This window comes from Hirundo rustica, chromosome 2 (assembly GCF_015227805.2).
Source record: "Hirundo rustica isolate bHirRus1 chromosome 2, bHirRus1.pri.v3, whole genome shotgun sequence".
NCBI classification, from domain to species: Eukaryota; Metazoa; Chordata; class Aves; order Passeriformes; family Hirundinidae; genus Hirundo; species Hirundo rustica.
The window spans coordinates 112,550,474-112,567,547 of NC_053451.1; the positions used below are offsets into that span (position 1 = coordinate 112,550,474).

General features: G+C 43.7%; 1 protein-coding gene across 1 annotated transcript in view; it reads left to right on the forward strand.

Moving 5' to 3' along the window:
* The window catches only part of LOC120749037 (amine oxidase [flavin-containing] A-like), a 35,085-nt gene extending 18,790 nt beyond the window's left edge, over window positions 1-16,295 (forward strand). The window contains exons 4-15 of the mRNA XM_040056124.2: window positions 414-518; window positions 1,738-1,829; window positions 4,148-4,289; window positions 5,806-5,955; window positions 6,905-7,064; window positions 8,336-8,432; window positions 9,744-9,797; window positions 10,747-10,804; window positions 11,238-11,335; window positions 13,071-13,182; window positions 14,465-14,527; window positions 15,020-16,295. Of these exons, the coding sequence (XP_039912058.1) occupies window positions 414-518; window positions 1,738-1,829; window positions 4,148-4,289; window positions 5,806-5,955; window positions 6,905-7,064; window positions 8,336-8,432; window positions 9,744-9,797; window positions 10,747-10,804; window positions 11,238-11,335; window positions 13,071-13,182; window positions 14,465-14,527; window positions 15,020-15,175 (1,287 nt within the window). The 3' untranslated portion in view covers window positions 15,176-16,295. The remainder of the gene's footprint in view (window positions 1-413; window positions 519-1,737; window positions 1,830-4,147; window positions 4,290-5,805; window positions 5,956-6,904; window positions 7,065-8,335; window positions 8,433-9,743; window positions 9,798-10,746; window positions 10,805-11,237; window positions 11,336-13,070; window positions 13,183-14,464; window positions 14,528-15,019) is intronic.
* The last annotated feature ends 779 nt before the right edge of the window (window positions 16,296-17,074 follow it).

Genomic DNA, 17,074 nt, shown 5'->3' on the forward strand with positions numbered 1-17,074 from the left:
ATAAAAAGGTGTTGTTGTCCTTTTTAATGCCAGTCCAGCTGTTTTTATCCCTCCTACTTAGCAACATGCATTCCATTGCTGGCATGCAGGAAAAACAAACAAACAAACAACCCCCCCAACAAACAAACAAACAAAAAACAACATCAAAAACCCACAAACAAACAAAAACAACCAAAACACACACACACACACACACCAAAAAAAAAAAAAAAAAAAAAAAAAAAAAAAAAAAAAAAAAACACACCAAAAAAAACACAAAACACCAAAGAAAACCAACAACAACCACAAAAACCCAGCCAGGTCTCTTGGGGCAAAAGACCAAACACATGATGACTCTGAGAATTTTGTATTCTTGAGTAATGAAGATTTGCTCTGTTGTATTTCAGTTGTTTGTGTTTTTATGTGCATTTCAGGGAAAGTCACGAGATTTCACGGGAATTTGCCCTTCAACATGGAATCCCTTGGTTTATCTGGATTACAATAATTTCTGGAGAACCATGGACAAGATGGGAAAAGAGGTAGGCTGTGAAAATTCAGTTTCCTACTATTCAATTTCTTACTATGTCACCATGAATAAATCAAGTTTGTTTTTGTTTCTGGCGGGGTTATTTTTTTGCTTCTTTAATATATATATTAAAAAACCCCAAAATCTCAACAACAAAACAAAACAAAAGGGAAGCATCCATCAGAAGGATTTCTGTATTGCCCAGGAGCTGTCAGAAATAATAGATCTTCCTCCCTGAGAGAGGAGTGGGCTAGATAACTTGTAAAGGCCCCTTCCAACCCGAATTATTCTGTGATTCTATGAGAGGAGACAAAAAGATCTGGAGGTGTCTAAGATGTCTGAAAAAATGAGGTTGAACTCAGTGTAAGTATTTTCTCATGACAGGAAAAAGTATTCCATGAGCTGGGAGAATAGGAGGATTTTTTTTCCCCTTCCCTCATGACAGCATTTTGAGTAAAGATGATTTTTTTTATAATTATTTTTTTATTTTTTCTGTAGCTGCCTAAGCTGGGCTCCAGTTTGACTTCATAGCAACTTTATTTTTAAATTTCAAAAAATAAGCAGTACAGCTGCAGCCCCTGGAGCTTTATACTCTCTTTCAAACATTCATCAGTTTCCATATAATCTAACAACAAACCAAGGGCTTTACCTTACCAGAATCTTCAAGCATAACTCACTGTACTCCTGCAAATTCCATTGGTTTTATGTGGTTTTGCAGAATCAAATTCATGTATTATACTACACATTTTTTGTCAATAGTACACTTTTTAAAGATTTAGGGATATGGTACTGTCCTCCACATCATGTTACTTACCTGCAAAGAATTACTATTAAGAATTTAACTGCCTAAAACATTTCAAAGACATTTTTTCTTACTCTGCAATTATCAGAGAGACGTAGGGACCTTTGGATACTCATCTTGGGTCTGACTGGAAAAAGACCTTTCCCCTCAACTTCTAGAGGAGTTGCTTCTGAATAACTAAAAGCCAGATGAGTCCCAACACAAGGATATGGTTCACTGGTCAGACAAAGACAGATTGGTGGTCATGGTACAGTTCATGCCCAAAGGTGTGAATGGAAACTATTCCATTTGTTCCAAATTTATACCCATGTGCAGGAAAAAAGAATAACTCCTGGCCAAGGTATCAATTAAATCTGTGCTGCTAACTAGCTATGACCAGGCAGTGGTGAAGTACTAAATCACTTCTGGGATATTTCACCTCTGTCTCCAGATTCCTGTTGATGCACCGTGGGATGCTCCACATGCTGAAGAATGGGACAAAATGACCATGAAAGAGCTGATAGATAAGATTTGCTGGACCAAGTACGTAAATCTTTACCTGGCTTTGAAATTCCAGCTGTGGAATGGTGGTGGCTTTTTTGGCAGGTTCTGTGGTACAGCTGAGTACAGGTCAGGAGGTGTTTGAAGGGCTTTGGTTGTCTGGCAGGTGGCATCAAAGGGGTTGGGGGAGCCTGGGGTTTGCTTCAGCAGGTCCCTGCACACAGCAGGGGTGGTGTGGGCTCTTCCCACCACCTTTTCACTTCAAACCAGTGGATCCTTGAACTCCAGCCGGCTCTCCTGTGGCTCTTTGCCCTACAGTATAGTTTCCTGTGAGACACTGACATGCAGGCCCTCGAGGAGGATGAAATCTGCCCTTCCAAATTCCAGGGCTGCAATTCTGCTGTTTGCTGTACTCCTCTCAGGATCTTAAACTCCCCAGTCCCCTGGGCACTGCAGCCAAGGCTGCCCTTCACCTTTGCATCATCCCACAGCTCCTCCTTGTTTGTGAGGAACAGATCCAAGAGAACATCAACAAGAGTTGGTAGGAAGAGGGCTCAAGGTGTTGTTCATCTGTAAAATGACCAATGTGTTTTCTGTGAGGGACTGCACTGTACAAATAAAAAGAGGAACAATGTTCAGTACACTGAGGTGATGACAACTGGACATTTTCTTTCTTTCCTTTCTCTTTTCAATCATTTCTCTTGATGAGGCAAAGTGAAGTGTGCTCTTATGAGCACTCGTGTCCCCACCTGCTGTGCCAGCCCCTGTACCGTTCTCTAACACTCTCCTCCCTCCTATTCAGTGTCTTTTATTTGTATCACTGTAGTCTTTTGCCCTTTCATTCTGACTGCAGTTTAGTGCTGTGCCTGCTGCTTCCTGACCAAAACTTTCCATCTGAAAATCATTTTTATGGCTTAGGTCTTGCTCCAGCTCCATGGGATATGCTGTACAGCCATTTGGACTTGCTCATGCTCTCTGTGGCATTGGAGTTTTCTTTGCAATTAGCTTTATGAGCCTTTTGCCTGCAAACTGCTGTTGGAAGTGCACTGACTTTTCCTCTTCTAGTTTTTACTGCTGCTTTTAGCCGTGGAGCTGGTGGAGCATGAGCAGGACTGGGTTTGTAGTGATCCCTCCTTTAACAGACCTCTCTGCTGGGCAGCTTCTACTGACAATGTTGTCAGTAAACCATCCAGTTTTGATAGATGTGCTCAGCTGAAATGCATTCAAAAACTCAGTAAAAACCCATTTTAGATCTTCAAGCCAAGCCACATTTTTCTACACACAGTTAAAACACAGTGCTTAAACAGAAAACTCTTCCACAGCATTTTCTGCATGACTCAGGGCCAAGATTACAAAAGAAGGTTTGTTTGTCCTGTGTCACAGATCAGCATCTACTGATCCTGGAGACTTTTTTTACATTTCTTAGGCCTGAACCTAAGAAACTGTTCAACTGTTTAATGTCTTGGTGCTCTCAGAATTGCCACAGAGGATTCTTGTGTGCAGGCTGTTTTCATATCCTGGCTAATGAAATAGGGGTGAATGGACTTCATACTTAGGGAAATGAGGTTATAAAAGTTTATAAGTTACATATTTTAGCCCAGATAACTTGCAAAGTTCCTTCCTTTATCAGATGATTATAAATTCATATTGTTTCATGAAGCTTCATTGAAGTCAAAGTCCTTTTACCTTCTTTGCAAAATTATCTCAATTTTTTTTAGAAATCTGTGGCCACAAATTCAAGAAATGTGAACATCCAGATCCTCTGTTCCTGCTGCTGTTTCTGTGTTTATGTTCAGAGGACGAACTATGGGACAAGTGACCCCTTCCTTGTTTTTATAGCAATGATTGCCAATTTGGTTTCTCTGTCTGGGTTATTTACCAAGCCTGGTTCTTGATTTCACAAAAGATCAGAGCAGCAGTGTTGCATGACAGGTGGGAATGTCTGGGCTGTGTGGCTGCTCCAGTCCCTCAGGACCCATCAGACCCTGGAACTGATGTGCCCAAGGAGCTCCCCATGAGAAATGCAGAAAAGCTTCACTAACAGATTACAGAAGATGTTCTTCTGCTGAGAAAAATATTTATTCTGATGAAAGGAATTGCAGCTGGGAAACCATTTAGCTAAGGGGAAATCAGAGAGATTTCAAACTAAATGGGTAAATACTTTGTGAGGGAGGGAGGTGCTGGTTGAAACCAATTTAAACAGACTCACTACAGACTGAAAAATTATACAGATATTAATCCTCCTGACTCTTCTGACCTTGGGTAAAGCAGACCTTGTTTAGTATGACAGATAAAAACCTGAAAGCAGTCAGGAAGTCATATTTTCTCACAGTCTTTTCCTGGTCCCGTGTCTCATGCAGGGCTGTCAGAGACTTTGCCACCGTCTTTGTGAACGTCAACGTCACCTCTGAGCCTCACGAGGTCTCTGCCCTCTGGTTCCTGTGGTATGTGAGGCAGTGTGGGGGCACATCCAGGATTTTCTCTATCAGCAATGGGGGCCAGGTACACAGTGTCTCATTTCCTTCCCCCTCTCTCGAATCCGTATCGAGCGAGTGCAGTGTTGTACCCATCAAAACCCTGCAATTAGTGAGAAGGTGAGAGCAGGAGGCACCAGGGAGAAACGTGTTCTCAGCCCTGTCAACTAGCCCTGTTTAATGAAGGATTTCCTTAGCTAAGATGTGAAACGAATGGGACTATTTAAACAATTGGGGGGGGTTTCTGCATTCACTTCAGCACTGCACTGTTGTTGCCGTTGTGTTGCTTTTTTGCCGATTTATTTTCTGTGGGTTACTTGGCACATTAGAGTGTTTACAAGAGTTCAGAACAAGGGTACTTCAGAGTGAATTGTGGGTGTGGTTTTGGCGTTGAAGCCTCTAGTGACAAGAGTTGGAAGTAAATAGCAAAAGGCCCTTCCTTCTTGGGCCAGCTCACATGGCAGCAGTTTCCATCAGCTGTCCACTGCAGTAAGAGCAGACAGCCACGTGTCAGGAAGGATGTAAGCAGTGCTGATGCTGTCCTCTGGTAGGAGACAGGCCTGGCTAAGACACCTCCTCTCAGGAGCCCCTCAGTCATGTTTGCTGTCCCACATCTTGCTGCTAGATGTAGCAACAAGAGTTAAAAATAAAATTAATCCCAGGATACTAAAATACTAAATGAAACATGTGGAGAAGGGAAAGCTACCTGGGAAGAGCACTTGCTTTTCTTTGTACCTGGATGGGAAAAGCTGGCTTTATTCCTATCGTGCTTCCTTCTTCCCTCACCCAAATCAATTTTAGTTGAGCAAAAGCACAAAGGGTTTCTGGCTTAGTGGCCCTGATGAGTCTTACAAAACCTGCTAGGGCAGCCATTTCAGTCTTTCAGCATGAGGCTTTATGGATCCTTTCCTCCCTGCCAGCACCAGCATCTTACAAGTAAAAGTGAGCTGCTTTATCTACCACTGGTGGCTGGTAGGTGAGAGGTTTTAGTGCTTCCCCTGACCCTCTGCATGGACATTGCAGGGAAATGTGTGTCACAGATTGTGCTTTTTTCCTGACAGCACTGTCTTTGTGTCTTCTCAGGAACAGAGAAAGCTCATAACCTTGAGACCAGATCCAGTTAAAGATCTGTCTTGCTTCTGGGCTGGCACAGTCTTTCGCTTTACAGTTGGTTTCTTTGTCACACCTGAGGGTTTTGGTAGCACCTTAGTGGGTAAAATGTAAAATACTCAACACCATGTTTTGAATGAAGTGATATGTTTATTTTTTCTAGAAAGCCTGCATTATATGTGCATGTTCTCTAGGCTTAGAGAGTCTTTAAGCCAAGTCATTAGGGAAGCCATTGCAAAAGTGGTTTAGTCAGGAAACCCCAGTGAGGTTCAGGTTTATGCCTTCGCTCTTCTGAAAGTCTTGGTGTCTTTATGCACCCTTAGGACTTGAAGATTGGGCCTGGAATTTCGTGATAGTGAACAGAAGTCATATTCAGTGTCATTGTGATTAATGCTGTTGATTTTTTGTTTGTGTTTCTTTTCTCTTTGTTTTAGGAGAGGAAGTTTAAAGGGGGTTCCGGTCAGATATCAGAGAAAATAATGGAACGCCTCCAAGGCAGAGTTAAACTGGAGAGACCTGTGATCAGTATCGATCAGACAGGTGATAATGTCCTTGTGGAGACTCTAAACCATGAGATATATGAGGTAATTCGATCAGAATAAAAGTAGAGCATGCATTTAGTAGGGGAATACATCTGCTGTAGCTCTTAGCCAGATGTAATCAGGATGCACCCATTTGTTTGTGTCTATTTCTTGGACTATGCTGACACTCCGTGAAACCTGCTTCACAGATTTATTTACGATTGGCTCCTCCTTGGTGTTCTGCTACTTGGTTTCTGTCATTCCTCTGACTCCTCTGACTTTACTCTCTGTGTCTTTATATATTTTTTACAGTTTAGTTCTGCATTGAGACCATTTCAAAGGAAGGAAAAGTAGCCTTGCTGTTTGTGTCTAAGTTTGTGATTCACAGCACAAAAAAATAAAAGACATTTCAAACACCTTTAGTAAGATTTTGCCACTGTACTTTGGAGCTTTGAAATGCTCCATCAGCACACCATTACCCACAGTGGCAGCCATGGGGGAGCAGCAGCCTGAGAGCACCTGAGAGCAGCAGTGTTGTAATGTAGTGTCACCCTACAGGGTCCTGCACTGCTCCAGTCAGACCCAGGGCCTGTGAGAGGGATGGAGCACATTCAGGAAAGCTGGAATCACCATTAATATTCCTTGTCCTGAAGTAACATCCTGTGAATATGCACAAATGTGATTTTTTTTAGCATCTTATAATTGGGACAAATGTGGGTCATATTTTCCTGGAGATGACAAAAGGCAGGTTTACCTTGGCTGTAGGATGTCTCTTGTCCCATTTCCCCACCTGTCTCCAGCCAAGTTTCAACTCTGGTCTCTTTTCCAGCTCCTTTTTTCTGAAATGCTAGAATTACTTTTGTCACCTGGAAATATGTGTGTGGGACAGCCACCTAGCAGGGGCAGGTGTGGGAAAGCTGTTAGCAGCCATTGAGAGTGTCTTTCAAAGGTGTCCTGTGGGATGAGCTCGCTGGGAGACAGGGCCTTGTGCTGACCTTATTCTACCTTTCAGGGCAAGTACGTGATCAGTGCCATCCCTCCAATCCTGACAACGAAGATTCATTACAAACCAGAGCTGCCACCAAAGAGAAACCAGTTAATTCAGCGTTTGCCTATGGGGAGTGTCATAAAATGCATGATGTACTACAGGGAAGCCTTCTGGAGGAGGAAGGGTAGGTGGGGAAAGAGGAGGACTTGGGAGCTCTAAACTGTGCAAATTTTGAAGCTCTGCTGTTGTCTAACAATCAGGGAATAAATCCAAGTGAGGGTTAAATGTGCCAAACCCCAAGATCAAACACACAGAAAAGTGAAAAGTAAAGCTCCTTAGAAAGCAAAACTTTCTCTGAGCTTGAGTGCATGCCTTGTCCCAAGGATGAGTCCAGACCCAAACAGGATCCCAAATCTCATTGCAGTTGGCTCAGGTGGGATGGCCAAGAGAACAAGCAAGGTTTCCCTGGGAAATCTTGCTGAAACCTGTAGAGCACAGAAGCATCAGATTCCCTGCAGCATCAGCTCCCTCCTCCTCCTGCCAGGGACAGTTAGGTCAGCCAAAGAGAATTTACAGCAGATGACAAGCAGAGCTTAAGGTGTAAGCAAGACCTTTCCCTGATTTTAGTCTTCTCTTCTGCAGACTTGATTTCTCAGAGGACAGGTAAAAGTAGGTTAGCTTTTTGTTTAGCTCAAGGTATTTTTTTCCATGCTGTAGTGTCTTGTTTTCCTCAGCTTTAACTGATACCATTTTCAGAACTTTTTGCATGAACAGATTAGTTCCACTTTCTTCCTAACAATATTGAGAGTGGTAAGAATCTTTCTAATCAAAGTAATATAATTTTTGCCTGTTTCAGGGCATAAACTGGCCATTGAGATTAGGAAGGGATACAGTCAGGTGTACACATTGTTCTCTCTATGAGATTTTTCACATATTCTTCTGAAATGTGTCCTGTTGTGATCCTAGATTAGCCAGCCCATGCTTCTGCTGCGTTAGTGTTATGGTACACCATTCCTAACAATCTTATCACCAGCAAAATCAAAATAGTGTAGATTTCAGCCTGCAGTGACCAGATGTAATTACACTGGGTTTTGTTTTGGTTGAAGGTACTTATGGAATGAATCACCATAGTTCTGACTAGATCAATTTTTTTTAATGTTTATGGTCCCCCAAATAGAAAGCCAAAGGGACTTGCAGCAGTCCACAGAAATTCATTGTTAAATAACAATGGAATTTTAAATATTTTTACAAGCCTGTGTACACAATTTCCCAGAGCCAGAGAGAAGAGAGTAGAGAAACTGTTACAGAGACACTTCAGACATGTCGGTGTTGTTGGTAACAAGGGAAATACTGTAAAAATCATTTTATGGATAATTTTCCATGCTCATTACTATCAGAAACAGTGATCATCAACAAGTTTTTCTAACAATCATCTTGGGCCTTCTTTCCCCTTAGGTTACTGTGGTTCCTTCATCATTGAGGATGAGGAGTCTCCAATTGGAATAACCATAGATGACACAAAACCTGATGGAACTTTCCCTGCCATTATGGGGTAAAAGCTGCTAGCCCACACTCACAGATGTGCATTTCTTCTTGTAAGGGTTAGTGGGAGCAGGAGGGAGAGGGGGAAATGACCAGGTTACATCACTGTTTCCCACTTCCACAGTTTGCACAGATGGAGGAGAGCACTTCTGCCAAGCCTCTTGTGCCTCTCTAATCCTTATAAACCTTTTGGAGAAGGTTCTGCTACAAACAGCCCAATACAAAGGATGTGGTTGGGAAGGAGTTACTGAATTCGGCTGTAGTCTTTTTTAAGCATTCCGTTCATGGGGTTGTTTTTTTTAGCTGGGGAGTAGATTTAGAAATAAATCCCTCTGTTATCTATCTGTTTGAGCCTGTATTTGGTTTATGTTGGGCTTTTATGTTTGGTGCCTGGTCCAAAATGACAATGCAATTGTCCAAGAAATCTTCATTTGTCTCCTCTTCCCACTGAGCTGAGGCAGGACAAGGAACATCAGCTGCTGGAGCAGGGAGGCAGCTTTACAGTGAAAAGAAGTCAAGATTTTGTAGAAACAAGTCAAAATCTTACAGTTTGGAGAAACAGGTGGGAAAATACATGACAGCATTGACTGGCTTTTAAAATATCTGAAACCAAATAAACAAACGATCTTTACGAGTGTTTCTACCGTAATCTGAGGTGAGACTGCCAAAAAATGGCCAATATAAATGTCAGGCAACTACTCCTTAAGTGTCTGGTAGGGCAGGCTCACCACTTCTACTGAACTGTACATGTTTACAGGCATGTTCAAGGCTTAAAATCTTCCATGACCTGAGAGCAACAAGCCTCCTCCAAACCCCATATGGTAAACAGTTTCCAGCTTTCTTTCTCCTCGTGGATTTATGTGACTTTCTAACGGAGTGTAGGAACATCCGTCATCCCCTGGATATCTCCACTAGGGTCAGATGAACTAATTGCCCCATCTGTTTCCTTCAAGATGAATAAGTATTAACCCCAGTTCTCCCAGGAGCGATCCCTGTCAGGGCAGCAGGCTGCCATCCCTTGCTAACACCAAGTGACACAGGCAGCTGCCTGCTGGACTCCAAAAGCTCAAGAAAGCTCAGGGTCTCAATCCTTTTGGAACAGACCTAGACAGGTGCCCTTTGGGAATGCACACCCTCCCTTTCAGTCAACTCTGCAGGTTACCCTGTGTGACCTGTAATTATTAAATATCGAGGTGTGATGACAAACATGGAGCTCATTTTGTACCAGTAAAGTGCTTTGCAATCCCTTTTCAGAGTCATTTCGAGTGAGAGCTTGCAGATCAGCTGGGGTGATATTCGTATGCCTTGTTTTTCTTTCCAGTTTCATCCTTACCAGAAAGGCTGTCAAACTGGCCCATCTCAGCAAGGAAGAGAGGTAAGAGTTCAGAAGCTGTAGGTATTCAAAAACAAATTGTTTCTCTGGGACGCTTCCCCACAGGAATGTGTGTGAATGTGTGTGTGAATATAAACATTTATACATGCTCAGCACAACTACTGACACTGGAAATTGTGGCAGAAATTGAGATTTTAGCATAAACAGGCCGAGACACAAATGCTAATATTCATCCAGTTACGGATATTTCTAAATTTCCAAGTCCTGGCTGCTCTTCCGCGCTATGATTTACCAGTTCTGGGTCTCTGTGTGAATGGTGAAGATTTTTCTAACCTTCTTCCCAGACTACATCTCCATGAATGATGTTTTGACCCAGGGACACAGGAGTGCTGACACGTCCCCTTTCGGGTCTCTTTCAGATTCAGACTGGGTGGTAACATTTTTAAACTTCTGTGTTTACAAAAGTATGGTTTCCCCATCAGGCAGTGAAATGAACAAGCAGTACTTTCTAAATGTGAATTTTGGTACTGTGCAAGTGAAAGGGGAGCTCTGCTTAGGAATGTGAGCAGCGTTCTTCAGCTCATGTTTTATTCCCAGCTATAGTAAATCTGTAGGGATTTAATTGATTTATATTGCTTTTCTTCTGGTCTTACACCAGCGAACATGAGAATGAATTGGCTCTGCATCCTAAAATAGCTGTAGAAAGATTTATTTTTTTAGAGCTCATTGCCAAAATCAACCTTCATTTCCCATTCCCTGGGTCCATTTTAGATGTAACTTTTAGGCATCAGCATTTGAAATATGTATGTAAAGATAAGAACTTGAAATCAGACTTAAAGATAAAGCCTAACCCAACTTTCTTTCCAATGCATTGCAATAAATTTGGGGTTTTTATAAGAAGGATGAGAGTGGAGAGGTTCTCCCCCCTCCCTTTTTTTTTTTTTTTTTTTTTTTTTTTTTTTTTTTTCTGACTGATTTTATTTTCATGTAGGAAAAACAGGATCTGTGAGGCTTATGCCAAGGCACTGGGGATGAAAGAGGCTTTACAAGTAAGGAATTAATGCCTTTTTTTTTTTGCCTCTGTTGTACAATAATGTCTCTCCTTTGTTCTGGATGATGAAGGCAAAGTTCCTGGCACTTAAAAGGTGTACCTAAAATTGCATGTTATGTCAAACAATCTATATTCCCAAGGGGAGGGCAGCACTGAGTGCAGGGAGAAAAGAACTGCCAGTCTCACCCTGCACAACAAAGAGAAGGCAGTGCATGTTTTAATTTGTCCTGTCGTGTGCCTGTGGGAGACTGGTGTTTCTGTAAAAGCACAGAAATTTGTTTTGTGCAGATGGATAGCATTAGCCAGATGACATGGCACCCCTTTGTCAGGTGTTCCTAGCCTGCTCTTTCCCTTCCTCTTCAATAGAAATATGTTCTTTATTTCCAGTTTCTCTGCCAGGGTTTCACTGTTTTCTCTGTTGATCCTCACAGCCCGTGCATTATGAAGAGAAGAACTGGACCATGGAGCAATATTCAGGGGGCTGCTACACAGCCTACTTCCCACCAGGCATAATGCATTCCTATGGAAGGTAAAACAGAATGCTTTGCTTTCTAATTCACACTTCTCAGCTCATGTACAAAGCTATACTTTACACAGCACACCTATGGCATATTTAGAATATTAGGGGAACTTCAACCCTCTTTCCACTCCCCTACTCCCCAGCTAACAGGATATTTGCTTGCTGTTGCTATTTATTTTACTAAGAGCAGAGTTTCCCTAGTGGCTTTCAAGGAAACAAAACTCAGTCACAAAGGGACCTGCTAAAGCCACAAAACTTTTCCCCTCTGGATTATTTGCAGTAGTTTGTGCTGTGCACTGTTTGCAATGGATCCCCTTAAAGACCCCCAAGCCCTTGAGGAGACACATTTTGGACAGATGAAGAGTCTCCACTGACTGGGTAGGAGGAGCATGAGGTTCAGGAGAGGCCCAGGAACTCCTGGGCATGGGGTTACACCCTGTCTGAGCCAAGGTCGTGTGGGGAAGTGTTGGAGTTCCTGGCTCTTTCCTGCTCCAAGGTCGAGGTGAATAAAACTCAGAAGACGTTGTTTTGAACTCTCACTCTGAAATTTATCGTTGTCTATTACAGAGATGTGAGCTTTCTCTAACAAGTCGAGAAAGTGAGCCTAAAATGGTGTCTATTCAAGGCTATTCAAGTCCCATTTATCCAATAAGCCATTGATATCTATATTTTTTTATGTTTCTAATCCAATTATGATCACCCCAAACCCTCGATGCAGACATCTTTCACCCAGTTACAGAAAACCACCCACTTCATGAAGAAGGTGCAAGAAGGTGCAAAAAGACAACTAATCCACACCCAAAATTCTCCATCTTGGCACCCATACATCACCATCCGCTAAAATCCCAAATCTAAGTTTTCCACCCCATGAGATCACACAATGCTATCCAAACTACATCCCCATGATCCCAGTGCTATCACTCGTTTTTGGAAGCCTGTTTTAAGGCCTCAGGTCAAACGCAGTGCTTCCCTGAAGTTCCGTGCCTGTCAGCACAGAGTCCAAACCTCTCAGCATCTGGAGTTCCCACAGGGAGGAGCTGTCCCGTGGAGTCTCTCCTCTCGTCCTTTATCCAAACACTTGGGCAGTGATGGGTGAGGTGTCTGGCCTGGGCAAGCTGCTGTCAAACAGACAGGGAAAACCTAATGGGGGATTAGATGGGAGCCCTTACAGCAAGCACATTCCCAGTGGGACGGGGAGCTCGTTACCTACAGCAGGATGGCTGGAATGCTTGTGCAGCCCTGCAGGGCTGAGGGACTGGCTTTGTGACCCCATGGGGGGAATGCAGCTCCCTGAATGCCTGGCCTTCAGCAGCCAGGCAAGTCCAGCCTCCAAGGAGAAGCTGATATTAGTGATCTATCACTGCAAAAACGTCTCAAGTTCCACTGTAATGGCAGGATAGTAGCGAAGCTGCCATGCAGCAGACATTAATCTGTCAGCTGCACTGCATTGCTGGAGGCTGCTAGGATTATCCCTTATCCCAGCACTAAAATGAGGCCTGTGTCACTTGGCGTAGAAGCTGGGAACACTCATTTATGCCTTAGGTTTTCCTCTCTCTCAGACCTTGAATTTTGTGTGCAGCAGCAAGCAGGTGGTCCCACAGGGACAGCTTATTGCACCTCAGCCCAGCTCTGCAGGGATTCTGGAGAGCTGAAGCCACGCTCTCCATCAAAGCCATAAATGGCTTTTAGAAGGATCATCGCCCTCCTGTCACTTGTCACCTGACATTCTCCACTTGTTTTGAAGGATCATTCGCCAGCCTGTTGACAGAATCTACTTTGCTGGCACCGAGACAGCGACCCAGTGGAGCGGGTACATGGAGGGGGCCGTGCAGGCGGGAGAGAGAGCAGCCAGAGAGGTACAGACCACTGCTCTGCTTTCTACATCTCTAGCAAAGGGCTGCAAAGGATTAGGCACAGCTTGGAGGGTCTGATTTAGTGCAAAGGCTCCTAGAATTGACGGGGAGCGATCCCAGAAAACAACGAGACTGAAGCGTTTTTATTTTTTTAAACTTGCTTAATTAGTTGTTGAATAAAGTGAAGCCAAGAATCCCAACCAAATCAGAATATTACTGAACTGGAGACTTAAAATAAAGCTTATGCCATGTACTGCATGTCTTGAGGGAAAAAAAAAAAAACCAAAAACAACCTGATGATGCTTGTAGATACACTACCTAAATTTCTAACAATTTAATCACTGCGTGTTTTAAAACTAATCTGGGTAATTTCAAATGCTTAGAGCTCTTTCCTGTGCAGAAATCTGGAAATCTGAACATTGTTCTCATTTTTGATCTATCCCTTCTGCTTCTCCTTTTACAAGACAGTCCTGTTAGCTGAGCTTTACAGAATTGTAATGTGCACCTCTGATAATGTCTAAATCTCCTCAGCATGACACACGTTGGGCTGGATTCCCAGTCACAGTGAAATCCTTTTACAACAATCTGGAGGGAGGGGAAAAAAGCATTCAAGGGTGCACATTACAGTTACAACTGCTGCATGGCAAAGCCACAGGGTTGTTATTTAAGGGAGGATCAGTCTTTGACGTCCATTTGACAGAATGTCATATTTACCTTATGATCCTTATTACTTGCTTTGTTTCAAATCACCTAATTTCTCTTTTCTCCATGCCTGTAAGCAGTAGTTACAAAGACAGGAAGCTGTCTTCTGGAGGCATTCATTTGCCCCCAAGAATCCCCATGATTGCTACAATCAGTTTATTCTCAAGAAAAATCCTTGAGGAGCTTTGTAGTGCCTGAAGAGGCGAGGGAGGTCTCCACAGTTCTATGCCTCAGGGTTGCATCTCTCCTCTTTCTATATCCCAGGAGCATCACTCCTAACAGGTTTTGTGTCCCAAGTGCATGGCAGTAGCTTCACCTTGGTATTTTTCAAACTGCCTTGAGAAAAAAGCATTTTTACTTTTACTCAGAAAAAAAAAAAAACCACCAAAACTAGAAACCTCCCACAAAAATATTTAGAGAAGCTCTTGTAGAAGTCACTGTACATTTTCTGGTTCAAGAGATTTCAGCTAGTCGTAGTTATACCTTTTATAGGTGTCAGCTTTCTCTGATTTCCTCTGTTTCTCTAAAAATGGAAGAATTGTGGGTTATATTCTCACGTGGTACAAATAATTTTTTCTTCTAGGTACTGCACAGTATGGGGAGGATCTCCAAGAGTGAAATTTGGATGCCAGAGCCAGAGTCAAAGGTAAGCCAGAGTATCACTGTCACCCAGTCAGGCACACACCCCTCGGTCAGGCGTGTCCCTATTTCAGTGATTCCTCTGCACCCTGCTCCCAGGCAAGGCTCTAGTCACCTCACATGCTGATGTGTTAATTTCTGTGACTTGTCCAAGGAATATTATTACCCATGTCTGAAGGGTGGATTACTAAGAGCCAAGAACAATGATCTCAGAGCCTGGGGGGACTGAAAAACGCGGCCTAATTCTGCCCAGCCCCAGGCCATGCTTTAATGCCAAATAGAACCTCATTCCAGCCGCAAGTGACTCCATCTTCACTGTGCTGTGGCTGTTCAGGGTGACAGAAAACACATCTCAGAGCCATGACTCTTCTTCCCTGCACAACCTGGTCCTTGGGAAAAACCTGTGACCTCCCCATCCTCACGGGGGGCGTTTGCCACCTCCCTGCTCGCGTGGTGAAAGGGGGGGACCCTGCAGAGTCACCATCTCCTCTCTCCCCAGGATGTCCCAGCCCGGCCATTCACCACCACCTTCTGGGAGAGGAACCTGCCCTCGGCGCCGGGGCTGCTGTGCCTGCTGAGCTGCACGCTCTGCGTCACCTCCGTGGCTGCGGCGGGGCTCTTTGTCTGTAAAAAGGGACTTATCGCTCGAAACTAGCAGGGCCACACCCCCTTCTCCTCCTTTTCCTGGAGGAAAGCCGCATGGACAGCTGGAAAGAGCAAAAGTTATTCTCCTTGTGATTTTTTTTTTTTTTTTTGTCTTTTTAGCCCCGTAATTAATGCATCGAATCTACTGCGGTTGCTACCAGCTAAACAGAAATAAATCAGCTGTGGGGGTGTTTCTCAGATTTGTCCATTTGTTTTCGGTTGGACATGATAATATCAATGATATATTCCTAATACAGGCGAGGCAGAATGCAGTTCACACCTTTTCTGAGTTGCAAGGAGGTCTCAGAGAACGCTTTTGTTTCCACTCGGCGTTTTATTTTTCCCCACGAAAGAGGGTAAATGCCCTCATGCATTCCCCTCAGTCAGCAGCTCAGAACATCCGAGGTTATTCCCACACCATCCCCGCTGCACAGAAGAGGTTAGCATGCCAATCAGTGGTAGAATTGCCAAATTAATTTTCAAATGCATCTGATTAATTATTAATCATCGCAACGTGAAACTTAACCCCGAGCTGGTTGGAAGGAGGTAATTAGCAGGAGGCACGGCACTGAGCAGGGAGAGAGGAGGCATGGCTGGACTTCATGCCACCCACTGCCAAGGAAACATCTGTGCACATCTGCTCCGTGGGGTGCCTGCCCTCGGAGCACCCATCCAGCCCAGCCATGTGCTGCCACAGTGCAGTGAAAGGAATTAGCAAAGTTAAATTCCCCCGACTTGCAGGAGGTGCTGGCTGTTATTTTCCAAATGGCAGCAGCTTCCTGGCTCCCTGTCCGTTCACTGCCCCTCATTTCACTGCTGATCCATAGCCCCTTCATCCAATAAGGAGAAACCTATTTGAGGCTGGGATTACTGCCTGGTAAATCACAGTAATTGGATGCATCTGCCTGTTCTGCTCTTATTATGTACATGATTCGCTTAAAATCATCACTTTAGTGTTTTACTGAAGTCTGGAATGTATGTTTCACAATGTACCATCATTATGTGGTCTTTTTGCCATGAATTTTGAGCGCCGTACGTGTCCATGACCTCAACCGTTGTTCAACATGGGTGAAATGTGCCTTTCAATAGTCCTGAAACCTTGATCTTCTTATAAACTTTTCTTCAGATTCTTTCTTGCTTGGTTTTTGGGTTTTTTTTTTTTTTGCAAGTTACATGAATTACTGATTGACTCGAGGGCTCCCTGCTGAACGTGCTCTCCCCAGCTCCAGCCATTGCTGAGCAGGGATTCCCTGTGCCTGCAGCCTGGCACAGCCTCAGTGCCTCCTCAGGGAGGGAGCACAGGCTGCTGATGAGCCTTTTGTGGTGTGAAACAGTTCTACACTGCTACACGCTTCCCCCAGCCGGACATTTCCACCCCCTGAAAAACACTGCCCATACCTGTTCGAAAATAATTTATCCATGGGTGTATTTATAGCAGTTAGAGCCATTCATTTTCAGGCTTATTTTAGACTTGACATCAGAATTTTTGAGTGCACATGCAAAAGGGACCCCAAACCATCTGCAATACACCCGTGAGCCAGCGCTGTCCAGCTTCGCTTTTCACCCTATCCACGCACATTTCTATTGAAATTAGTTTGGGGTTTGAAATACCAGGGCAATTCAGCTGAACTCATCTCAAACTGTTAAACAAGGCCAGGTACAGCATTCCAACGTTCCCCCCCTTCCCAGGCAAAGGCACGTCTCACTGCTGTGGGATTGGCAGGCACCGAGTGAAATGAGAAAGATTGATTAAAATTGGCATTTCTGAAACTCCTGCAGCTCCCAGGCACCAGGCTGCTGCAGGGAAAGGGCAGCATTTGTCAGATATTATAGACCAGTTCCCATCCTGCTTTAATGCCCTTTCTGACAATCAGACCAATTTCCCTGTTTAAACATTAAACATTTAGTT